Source organism: Panicum virgatum, chromosome 6K (genome assembly GCF_016808335.1).
Source record: "Panicum virgatum strain AP13 chromosome 6K, P.virgatum_v5, whole genome shotgun sequence".
NCBI classification, from domain to species: Eukaryota; Viridiplantae; Streptophyta; class Magnoliopsida; order Poales; family Poaceae; genus Panicum; species Panicum virgatum.
This window is the reverse complement of record NC_053141.1, coordinates 19,736,371-19,748,960: the sequence shown is the minus strand read 5'-3', so window position 1 is coordinate 19,748,960 and position 12,590 is coordinate 19,736,371. Positions and strand designations below refer to the sequence as shown.

At 47.8% G+C, this 12,590-nt stretch overlaps 1 protein-coding gene and 1 pseudogene across 1 annotated transcript; both read right to left on the bottom strand.

Annotated features, from left to right (window-relative positions):
* On the bottom strand, positions 1 to 6,908 carry LOC120712009 (annotated as a pseudogene).
* A 3,684-nt stretch (positions 6,909 to 10,592) lies between these two features.
* LOC120713326 lies at positions 10,593 to 11,726 on the bottom strand. The gene is made up of 5 exons (XM_039999309.1): positions 11,476 to 11,726; positions 11,118 to 11,385; positions 10,893 to 11,051; positions 10,760 to 10,807; positions 10,593 to 10,687 (listed from the first exon to the last, which is right to left on the bottom strand). Exons 1-5 carry the CDS (start codon positions 11,548 to 11,550, stop codon positions 10,593 to 10,595), a joined length of 645 nt encoding a protein of 214 aa, XP_039855243.1. The 5' UTR covers positions 11,551 to 11,726.
* Between the last annotated feature and the right edge of the window lie 864 nt (positions 11,727 to 12,590).

Here is a 12,590-nt window from a genome sequence, read left to right as displayed (position 1 = left end):
ATCAGAAAATTTAACAAATCTCTATATTACAAAAAAACTTTAGTGAGAGAAAAACCAAAAAAAAACTTTCTGAATAAGTTGCATCTCTTTTCCATATAAACTAAAAGTCAGAATGGAACAAGCACTTTTCTCTTAACCTCAACTATACAGCTGAGTAACCTCAAAACTTTATCTGTAATTTCTATCTACTTGGGAAGAATTGTATATCTTAATTTAACGTTGGTCAAAATTAAAATATACAAGTTTCCTTTACTTTCAATTCTATATCACCGTTGGGCAGAAACAGAATACATGACTAGAATAAAAATTATAATATTGCCATCATCAACTTTGGTCAGAAAATGACAGCATCATAATAAACTTTAAATTTCGTTTCTTTTAAGAGCAAACTAATGCTCAACTTGACACTTACAATGGCAAAATGGTGCCAAAACAATCTTTCTTTGACTTACAACAGCGGAAGCTTTTCTTAACCTTAAACTTAGAGGCTGCCTTTTCCCACAGGGAAAAACTCATCTGAGTTTATCTTTCTTTATTGCAGCGGAGAACTTTTCTTTCTTACAGAACCAATTCTCTGTCTTTATGTATTCTCTGAAATATTGATCACTTTGATGCAAAATTTGTCGGAGATTAACCTTGAATTTAAACTCATAATAAAATTATAATACTGCTATTATCAACGTTGGTCAGAAAATAACAATACCATAATTTAACTTTAAATTATTATCTTTCTACTACTCTATTTAAATTTTCCCGTTGGTTCCAATTTAAATAGATGATGAAACTTTTACTTTGCAGCGGAAACATGAAAGGTTACTCAATTTCAGAAGCAAAAACACTTTAAACTTTACTATTCTCTAAGACAAATTATCTCGTTGGTTCAAATTTGAATAGAGATAAAAGACTATACAAGATTCTATAAAGAAGTGCTTTTGAAATTAGAGAAACTTTGCTTTTTACTGTGTTTGAGGTCCAGCCTTAGAATTTGCCTGCAGGCCCGTGGGTGCGCTTCGCGCACAGCCAGCCCGGCAGCGCACCCGCGCGCAGCCCCGCTCGGCCCAACACGCCGCGCCTCATGTCCCAGGCCGCAGTCGGCCCGTTTCGCGCGCGCTTGGGCCTTGGCCCAACTCGGCAGCTCACCCGGCGCACGGGCTGCTTTGGCCTCCAGGCGGCCTACTGTGCTCGACACGATCTGCACCGTTGATTCGAATCGGACGGTGCTCCGCGAGTTTCGCCTTGAATAAATTGCACCCAGCGACCGGGTCCTCAAACCCTAGCATCGTTCCCCTTCTTTCTCGGCTCGATTGTCGGCGGCACCGCCGGCGGCCTCGGGCCGCCGAGCCATGGCCTTGCCATGGCCGCGCGCAAGCCTGGTCCTTCTCTTCTTTCTTTCTGCTTGCTCACAGCCGCCGCACGCAGACAAGCGGAGGAGCGGTGGCCTCTGGCCGCAGTGGAGCGCCTCAACTCGGCTTGGCTTGCTCGGTCGCGCTTGTGGGTTCCGGAAGGGATGGTGGCCCCCGTGCGGCTTCTCGCCGTCATGCGCGCTCGCCCGAGGGTGAGCACGCCGCCGTCGAGCGGCCTCGCTAGGTCGCCCTTCGATCCGAGCGTCGGCGACTCAGTGGCTGCGGCGGCTCGGCTCGTCTTTCGCGTTTGGGTGGCACGGAGCATTGCACCGGCGCCTCTGTTCCTCTTTCCTGCACGGCGTCGAGCGACCGCCGGCGGCGGTGACCGGTGGCGCAAGTACCATCTAGATCCCGTCGGTCCTTTTCTTCCGTAGGGTTAGGGTACGGGTCTTTTCTTTTCTTCTTTCAACATCGATTCAAGATCGAATTGCTTTCTTTTGTTTCTGTTTCTTTCGATTCGCGAACAAATCCTTTTTCTCATGTCGATCTACTCTGTAGACCTGGCTCTTGATACCATTGTTAGTTTCTTTGGATCGACTAGGAGATAGATCGAGAGGGAAAACTTACTTTCTGTAGAAGAAAACCTTCTCTATAGCCTCAGTTACCTCTATGAAGCCGTCGGACGCGCTGGAGTCGTCGAGGTCGACCTGGTGCAGGGACAGCGATGTGTAGTACGGAGCGGTGGCGTCCGGCGATGGGGACATCCTCGCTGTGGCGAGGACATTGGCGTAGATAGGCTTCCTGCCGCAGCAGCGCCCCCTCTCTAGATCGGATTAGGGTATCAAGGTGTGGGAACCGTAGTGAGTGGCGGCGATGAACCTCATCACCTATGCCACAGTCCCCACCTCCTCTATATATGGCACTGCGTGACGGGGGCCCACCAGCCATCTTTTGGGCTAGGCGTCCCCGATCAGGATGCGAATTAAGAGCCCGGTTCGCCGTTGGGCCAACTGGTGGAGATGAATACTAACAGCGAGCTCCTCGACGGCGCTGGCAATGTCTTCCCAGACGTCAAACCTCATGGTGCCCATGATCTCCTCCGTCGTCGGGCCCATCTCGACGGATACGACCTTGAAGGCGCCGTTGCCGCCGCTGCCACCCTCGACGCCCACGAGGGTCGGGCCGCTGAACAGGTTGTGCTTGCAAGCCAGTGCCTCCTGCTACGACCCGGATAGGAGCACGGCCACATAGTAGGCGCCGCGCTCCGGGTCGTGGGTGCAGCGGCAGCGTCTCGACGCTGCCGATGAACTTGTTAATCTTGCCATCGCTGTCGCAGGTTATGTCGACGTGCGTTCCCCTCAGCGTCGGCCGCTCGTCCAGTCGGCTCACCGGCATCATTGGGAAGAGCTGCCCGACGCCCCAGTAGTCGGCCACCAGCGAGAACACGAAGAGGTTCATGTGGTAGTTGTAGATGGTGCTAGAGTCGCTGGTCATCCTCTTGCACATCTTCTTGGCCAGCTTGTACATCTCGATGCCCTGCTGAAACGAACATGGCACCATTTATGGCATTTCGAGTGATTTTGGTGATAGAATGACAACACAACACTTGGACTAATATGATTGTTAAGATGACCATTCTCAAGCTTTTAGGTTCAAGTGATGACAAAGAGAAAGAGAAGATAGGCGTAGTAAGGCCCGAAGGGCCGCCCCTACGGGGGTTCAGGAGCACCGGAAGAACCGATGCCTAAGCATCGGTGCATCCGACGCTTGTCGGAAGAACCGACGCTATGATGTTCGGTGCAGGAGGGAATCGAAGCCAAGTCAGCCTATAGGCACCGGTTGAACCAACAGTCCAAGAAAAGGCATCGGTGCATTGGGCGTACTGTGTACCAGAGACGATGTCAAGTGCCCAGGAGAAGTTTCTTCAGCACCGGTTCAACCGACGGTGCATCGGAGTATTGCGTCGGTGCATTGACGTCAGCAGAAGAGAAGAAGGCTGTGAGTGACCGATTTAACCGACGGGCAAGCATCGGTTCAACCGGTGGTCACTGTGTCACCAGTCAGAAGTTCAACGGCTACTTCGTGTCTTAGAGTGACCGGATGAACCGACGCTACCCCAGTCAGAGGCATCGGTTCATCCGATGATACGTAGATTTTCTGCTGACCGTTGGAGCAATGGCTACAAGACTTGGTGGCCTATATATACGCCTCACCCTGGCCATTTGAAGATTGCTGGAGTGGCTGGACATCCCACACACACCCAAGAACATCTCCAAGCCATACAAGAGCATCAAGATTATATTCTTAGCCCTTAGCACACTTTGAGAGTGTTGTGTAAAGGATTAGCTCTTTGTGAGTGAGATTGCAAGGCCTTGAGCCTTTGTGCTGTGGTTCTCTAGTGAACCAAAACAAGAGCTTGGTGCGCCGGCACCTCGGAGCTTTGAAGGCTCGCCGGCAACATCATTGACCCTCCGACTTGGTGTGGAGCGGCGACGACATCTTTGTGCGGGGGACGTGGAGACCCCCATCCTTTATGGAGAAGCTCCTTAGTAGAACCCAGGGCCAAGGTGACCGTGATTGTGTTCACGGAAGAGACTTGGTGGCCGAGTAGCAATACTCTTAGTAAGTGCTACAACAACGTGGATGTAGGTGTGCCTTTGTGGCTAACCGAACCACGAGATAAACACCCGCGTCAAGAGTTTGCTATCTCCTATCCCGCTCATTAAGCTTCCGCATTTCTACTAGCAATTTGTGTACTTTTACTTTCATAGAATAGTTTCTTGATAGGAAAGACTATAGGTTGCTAAACTCATTTGGGATAGAGGTTTCACACTAGAACAACCTAATTGCACATCTAGATAGCATGTTTAAGTTTAAGTTTTGTGCAAACTAATTGGAGCCATAGGTCAAGGTTTTTATTATTGCCTAATTCACCCCCCTCTTAGGCTAGAGCACCCGATCACTTTCACCTGCTTCTGGAGCTCGACGGCCTGCGAGTACAAGCCTGCGCCGTCGCCGTTGGTGGCTGCCATCCTCGGCTGCTTCGAAGAAAGGTCCTGGATCTTGCTCATCAGCTGGTCGCAGGTCTCGTCCTCTAGCGGCTCCGGGATCGCCGACAGCGCCTCGAGGATGATCATGGAGTGGTGCGTCACCATGGCACGGCCACTCTCGGTGCACAGCACCGGGTGCGCGACGCCGCTGTGGTCGCACCGGAGCCGCGCCGCCTCCACGACGCTGGTCGCGTACTCCTCCAGCCCGTATGCTACCGACATGTCGGAGTCGCTCGACCGGGTCCCGTCGTAGTCGACCCCGAGCCCACCGCCGCAGTCCAGCACAGTCATCGGCGCGCCGTACCGGCTCACCAGGTTGCATTAGATGCCGGCGGCCTCGCCGACAGCCTCGCGCACAATCTCCGTGGTCGGGATCATGGAGCCGATGTGGAAGTGGAGCATCGTGAGCCAGTCCAACTTGCCCATCTCCCTGAGCCGCTCGGCGACGCCGTAGATCTTGTCCTCGAGGAGCCCGAACTTGCCGCGCTTGCCGGCGGTCGACCCGAAGTGGCCCGGTATCTTGGTGAGGAGCTTGGCCCGGATGCCAATGGCCGGCTCGACGCCGAACTTGGCGCTCTGCTCGACGACAATGTCAAGCTCCTCCTCCATCTCCAGCACGATGATCACTGGCGGAGCTTGATCGAAGTCCTCCTCCATCTCCAGCACGATGATGGCCCCCTTTGGCCCTAACGAAGCTCCGCCTATGACGATGATGCAGTTGAGCCCCATGGCGCGCGCCGATAGCGCGAGCACGATGAAATCCGCGTCCTTGTAGCCATTGCACACCAAGTAGGCTCCGGGCTTGGCCTTGGCAAGGCAGCCCATGGCGACGAGCAACTCTGGCTTGGAGCCGGCCTCGAGGCCGTAGCTCTCGTCGTAGCCAAACCTGACGAGGTCCAGGATCACGTCCTTGTTCTGGTTCACCTTGATCGGTTACACGCCCTGGTACCTGTTCCTGTACCCGGTGGTGGCGATGGCGTCCTTGAACGCGGCGTGGAGCGAGTCGAGCCGGACCTTGAGCACGTCGGGGAAGCGGAGGATCATGGGGAACTGGACTTTCTTGTTGTCGCTGGTCGTGCCCGCCAAGACCTCCTCGATGACGGAGTGCACGATCTCCTGCCCCTGCGCCGTCTCGCGGCCATGGGGCTTAGCGCAGAGGTGGCCCTTGGAGTTCACCGTGAAGTAGGGCTCACCCCAGCCGAGGATGTTGTAGAGCTGGCCGTAGTTCTTGGCCATGGTAGGCAAGTGCCGAAGTGCGTGATGGCCTGTCGTCCAAAGACACAGTAAGATGGTTTGGTGAAATCGAAAGTGGACTGGAGGACATGTTGGCAGAAAATGGGTCAAGTGTCGGACAATTAAAATTCGAGTACTAAATGCCTTTTGGATTTGTTGTAAGCTGTGTTTGAAAATGTTCTAAGCTATGATTTCAACGCTTGTAACGACCTCTTTAAATTTTCAGCACTTGCATTATTGGCTCGTTTTCACCACATAGGTCTGCCACAAATCTTCAGTTAAATATATGTTCGGCAAAATAGACGTTTTGCTCCCTCAATTTTGATCTGATGGTTAAGTTCGTCCCTCAACTTTTGGATAGTCCAATATAATGCCTCAACTTTCATTTTTGGTCAAACTTATCCTTGTACTATACTCCATAATAATATGAGACTTATGCAAAAAGTCCTTTTTACCCTTGTCTTCTCCTCCTTCTAAATTCCTCAACAGTTTATTATTACTAAAAAAATATTTGGTTTGCAAGCAAATCAGCAAATCAGTGTAGTGGCATGAGCATCAATGCATTTAGGAGCTGAACATCACAAGTGTTAAATTGGAATATATAATTTTATTTATCCATGCATCGCATTGTATTGCGGGTGCATAAAGAGTAGAAATTAAGGAGGGGAACAAGCCAAGGGTGAAAAGGACTTTTCGCATTTATCTCATAATATTATGGTGTATAATATCAGCATAAGGACAATTATGACCCTAAAAAGAAAATTGAGGGACTATATTGGTCAATTTGAAAGTTGAGGGATAAATTTAACTCTTACCATAAAGTTGAGGGACCAAAATTGCTATTTTGCCGGTATGTTCTATCCATACAATTGCGTTAACTTGGAAAATATATCAGTTCCTACCATTCTTTTTCTTATTTTTTTCCAGAAAAAGTGCATCGCACATCCCTTTTTCTCACAGATTCTAGAGAAATCGTAAAACGGTAGAAATAATGAAATTGCAAAAATATGCTGACAGTTTCCGAGCCTTATGGATTTCTGTGATTCTGTCTTCTGGAAGGGAAAAGTTGCCACTAGCTAATACGTAAACGTTTGAAATGAACTACTGTACATAAATAGCATCTCGAGAGAAATGTAACATAGCAACCGTTAACAAATGGATAAATTGAAGAGAGCGAGGAAATAATATAATACTCCTACTGGGGATGTAACAAGACCATACCAGAAGCTGTGGTTGATCAGAGAGAAGGAGAGATGCTTAGATTGATTTCAGTGGCTGTAATGGTGCGTGGAATGTAGACTGCATCTGCATGCGTTATATAGAGGTCGGGGAAAGAACGAAATGACCTATTTGCCCATCGTTTAGGATTTAAAAAACGTGCTCACCGTCACCCTCGCAGAACACGTGCTCCTTGTCACGCACTTGACGTAAAACGATAGTCGATCGAAATATCAGCATTGTCTGTGAATTGAAATGCTAACAAGCGCATAAATTATGAGGACATTTTCTCTGCCGCTCCAGATAAGGTGGGACTCATATTTTTTCTGAAATACAATATGCAGACATTTACAAACACGCATGCAACCCTATGAATGCACGCACACGATAGCCTACAAGCACATCTGAAAGACTGAGAAGGTAGATCCTTGAAATCACCATAGGCGCCTCGTTATTAATAAGCAAATCGCCTGCCACTAGAAAAAGTAGCGCCCGTTAAATTTTAGAATAAATTCAAAAAAATGCAAGCACCCATGCAAGTCAAGGACTCGAACCAGATGGGCAGGTTCCACCGCATGAATCTTAATAACCGATGAGCTACGCTTGGTTTGCACAATGTTTCGCTCTTGGCACAACGTTCGCGTGGAGATGTGAACGAGTAGGAAAGGAATCCCCAGCTGTATAACTTTGTAATTGCAGGACCATCACCACAGGACCAATCTTCCTGCACATTACCAATCTCCATACTATTACATACAATTTTTTTTGTGCATGTCTTAGAGGACTATTTATGATGCTCGTTATCAAAAAAATTACATATTCAGTCTGTAGTCTGTTCTATAATATTTGTTATTAGCTTTTTTTCTCAAACTTTGAACAAACACTATTCATTTTCATTCAAAAGTAAAGTGAAATGAGTACCATTATTTTATCATCAAAACTACTGTAATAAGGGTGTCTTACATGTTTATCTGTTTGCATATAATATTTATAGAAAAGGCTTAAAATAAATATAGAGTTTCTGCAATACAATTTTTAGCTGTATACGCGTGGTATAGTGTAGCGCACAGTATTTTTTCTCTCTCCCTTCCCTGACTCGACGTATCCCAAGTCACTAAGCTGGGACCATGTCAGATCGTCACCTCCGTCCTCTGACGAGTGAACCTCCGTCCTCTGACGAGTGACAACCCATGGCGATCCCTCGTGCACAAACGTACTCATCAGATACAGGCTCCCTTCACCAACCTGGTCCATACATGCCTGTCGCCTTCAGTCTTCACAAGGTCTTGGGTTTAGCACGTGAATATATTTAGAACCTTTTGTTTGAGTCCTCTGATTAAGTAACGAGTTCAAAAATATGCTCTCTCAAGTTGATGGGAGAAAAACAACTTGCAGTACGATCTATCCTCAGAGGTCCAACTAGATTTCTGCAGGAGTAAAAATGTTCGATTGGTATTTTCATTTTTACAAATTCATCCATGCAAGGATTTGTAGTGCCGATACATTCGCCAGAAAGATCCTGAGTTAATGTGAACACCCTTCAAAAAAAAAAGTTAATGTGAACAAAAGCCATTAGTAGTGTTTAAGCTACTGGTTTTAAACAAAAATATGGAGGCTACCGGTAAGACCGGTAGGCATAGTTTCGGCTGAAATTTTTGAAATTTGACTAAATTTTGATTGAAATTCCGAAGTCCATACTAATACCGGTGTGACCATTAACTACTATTCATCACCGGTAAGACTGATTTCATCAGAAAAGAGACATTGTAGGCCCATAGGGTGCCTTGTTTCTTTCACTAGCACTTGTTCCATGTGAGCCCAGAAAAGAGACATTGTGGGCCTGTGCAGCTTTGTCCTTAGGTGCGCTTTTTTCATTTCTATATTTAAAAAAAATAAAAATATATGCCCGTTTGGATAAATTACAAATATACCCCTGTGCCGCCCGTTGCCCGGTCGCCCCCCCCCCCCTACGGGCGACAGGGGGCAAATGGCGCGGGGGGCAGGCGGGGCCGGGGCGCGGGGGGGCACCGGTCGCCCGCCCTTGGGACGACGGGGCCGGTTGCCGCCCCCCCCCCCCCAACTGGCGACAGGGCATGGTTGCCCTATTTAAACCACCCCTCCCCTCTCACCCCTCATTCTATTCTAAAAAAATTCCAGAAAAAATAGAAAAAAAAGAGAGGGATGAGAAGAAGGAAAGCGGCGAAGCCTTGCCGGAGTGTGCATCTGTGATCTGCAGGTATTAACGTTTGACCTTTCATTGTGATTTTCTTATGAATCAGAGTAGAAGTAATCTTCATATATTGAAATATTGAATCTTAATATTAGAATAATAGTAGCTATTGTTATTTCAGCATTTCGCCATGGCTGCCTCCAATTTTGGAGGTTTTTTTGGACCGAAGAGAAATCTACTATAATGCTTGATATCGTGAAAGATCTTGTGTTTAGAAAGAAGTTGGATCCACTTGCGGATGGTACGATAGAGATGGTTATGGCCAAAGTATTAGGGTTTCAAGTTTGCACACTGTTTCATGGTATTACAACGCAAGATCTAAAGGGACACCTGCTAGAACGCCGTAAGGTATACATGCGTATATGTGAACTTGCGAATCATCTTAATGTTATAGGATTCTTAGAAAGTATGAGATACACATTAAGGTAACTTTCATTCAGATCTAATCTTTAATTTTTTTTAATTCATTTTTTTTTGAAACTATAATATTATTATGTATTTATATGCATGGATTTTCCTAAGGACACGGAGTTGATTAACAAATTAATACCCAATTTCCATAAATTGGTATTAATCTTCGGTGGCCCTATGCGTCAAACTAGACAAAGTAAGTGCTGAAGATCGTCGGGTAATACAACTTTGCGTCTGCATGAACAGAGATCCGGAAGTTTATCAAGTCATACTGCACCACCTGCATCACAAACTTCTGTTAACCTCGGCGACGACCAAGATGATTTCATGCCACCCAAACCATGGCCTCCAAGACCTGATCAGCAAACCGGAGGTTCGTCCAGTCGTACTCGACCACCTGCAGCACCATCTTGTGTTACCTGGGACGACGATGATGATTTCATGCCCCCAACCCTTGGCCTCCAAGACCTGATCAGGGAACCAGAGGTTCGTCCAGTCGTAACGCACCACCTTCAGCACCATCTTGTGTTAACTGGGATGACGACGATGATGATTTTATGCCCCCCAAACCTTGGCTCCAAGATATGATCAGAGAACCGGAGGAGATTCGTCCAAGTCTTCAAACTCTGGTGCAACACCACCCTATGAGAACTCGGATGACGATGTAGATGATTTCATGACATGATCTATGATATGTGCTGTACTGAACACGGAAGTTTGCATTTGTTGTGTATAAATAAATGTTAGTTTACGGTTTCAATGTATATAATTCGTATGTAATGGAAAATGCGCGAGAGAACAGAGGCGTATGCATGAAAAGTAGTTAATAACAACGAGAAGACAACATCGTTGCTACCATAAGACATAAACGTTTGGCCACTATGTCATTACAAAGAAACATACGAGATACAAACATAAGCAATATCTAGCCACCCCGACGGTGTCGGACCCTCATCGCCCTCTGCTGGGCATGGACATGGCCCTGCGAGTAGGTGACGATCCGGAGACCTTAGTTGTCACTGAGGACGCAAAGAAGGATGTGGTGTCTGCTGCTGAGAGTAACCAAGTGGTGCTTCTCCTAGCTATGAAGAGCCCAAGACATCGGGGTCACCTTGCTCCGCGGCGTGAGTGGGAAGTGAAGTTGTCGAGGTCTTCTAAGTTGAAGCCACCGCTATCTGGAACGAACGTGTTTGAGACGAACCCTGCGTAATATGTAAATGTGAACCAACATATGTTGCATCTTAACTTTGTGAAAAATTGAGAGTGTTATGTACCAAGTTGTGCTGAGGAAGAAGGTCTAACGCCCGCATCTGGATAGAATCCTACGCATAAAAAACTTGCACGTCAGCGTACACTATTGTAGTTCACTTGTACATGTAGAAAATGACATATGAATCATAAGCTAACCTGGGTAGGCTGGTGTCGATGGCGGCGGTCCCATCCCTGGATACGGTCCCCCAACTGGCGGTGTCCCTCCAAACATTCCCATCCCCTGCTGTGGGACGAAGTGGGATCCTTGTTGGCCCCAATGGCCAGTATGGCCGAAGGAAGAAGAGGGACCGAATCCTGTTTGTGTCGATTAGTAAAAGTATAGCAAGAACTGATATTATTTAAATTTAGTATCCACGTTACCTGCAGTAGTGTTCCACTGGTGTCCCTGATCTGGCTGAGAGGTCGACTCGTGCGTCGTCGCCGGACACGGGAAGGACGTCGAGGCCTGGGACGATCCTTGGCTCTCTTCATAGTCCACACAGCTACCGAAATTGTGAAGTACTGTATGCAAGTGGTCACGGTGCCTGGACCATGCTTCTCTCTGCTCAACCTGGGTCATAGGGGAACTGTGATCCACCCTCGTTAGGTAAGCGGAGCAGTCCGCCTCCATCATGTTGCAAAGTCGAAACTGCATTCATTTTAGTAATGGAAAATTTACTTGCATGCTGAATAATATTATGAATTTGAATCCATTCGCAAACACTATGAAGAGACTCACCACGCCAGTTAGTGCCTCCACGTGGTGCTGGGCGTAGCCATCCCGAAGACTCGCCTGGTGTGGCTGCGGGTTCATGTCAGGAAAGACCAAACGAGCCCGAGTCCGAGGCAAGTACTAGGTGAGGTAAGCCCTGAAAGAGCTGTCTGTGTGTGGTCCTGTCGGCTCGACCACGTTCTCATCTGCGTCGTCCCATTGCTCCAACCACGGCTGCATCGTGGTGAGCCAAACGGCTGAGCACGGCATGCCACTCCTCGACAACCTACGAATGTGGTAGACGAAAAATCGTTAGATTCGATACGATTGAATAATACAAGTGCATTCATAATTACCTGTGGTTGTGCTGATCGACTCGGTCCAAAGCCGTGGTCACCGGAAACTCCTGTCGCTGTCCAAACTGTGGGCGCGGTCGTAGAACTCCAAGGGCTCGGCGCTGAACTGCTGTGGCGAAAGACCGGTGGCTCGCGTCGATAATAGGGTCTAGCAACGAGCCCATACCTGCATTAAAACATTCAAATAGGGTTGCACGATTAGTACAAAGGTAAACATACGTATAGAAACACATTCAACAATATAACGCCTTATATGTTTTGGATTGTGCCACCAAGCAACAGCACCGAGTCGACAGAATGAACTTACAATGCCTTGAATCACGACACTGAGTGCCTTCCACGAGCAATTCTCGGCAATGATGGTCTGAACGTAGGAGGTGCTCCATCTGTTGGATTTCCAGAAGGACCAGCGTCTGCATCACTGTGAATTGCATTCTGAGGACACCTTTTGTAGTTGTGACCCAATGCTCCACATTGGCTGCAACGCTTTTGTGCCTTGCCTGACTCGGACTCGTCCATACCATTTCTTATATGACGCGTCTGACGACGGCCTTTGCCTTTCTTAGCGGCTGGATCAGGAACATAAGTTTTAACCTCCCGGTCCGTAATAAAGGGTCTAACTATGCCAATCCCATATATTTCATGTCCCTAGGTGGATGTAGCTGCCTCCTTGCTGAAATAGGGTGACACAAATACTCCTGGCTGCAACCCAGATTCTGCACAAACGGCAATGATGTGTGAACAGGGCAAATGCAATAACTTTGGCTTCATGCAGGTGCAGAGGGC

Excerpts from the sequence above, each read along its gene's own strand:
- LOC120713326 (XM_039999309.1), bottom strand. The coding sequence starts at position 11,550 with ATGAACCCGCAGCCACACCAGGCGAGTCTTCGGGATGGCTACGCCCAG. Across the intron at positions 11,386-11,475 it reads TGGAGGCACTAACTGGCGTG|TTTCGACTTTGCAACATGAT; the intron begins GTGAGTCTCTTC and ends AAATGAATGCAG. Across the intron at positions 10,688-10,759 it reads TTCTTCCTCAGCACAACTTG|GGTTCGTCTCAAACACGTTC; the intron begins GTACATAACACT and ends CATATTACGCAG.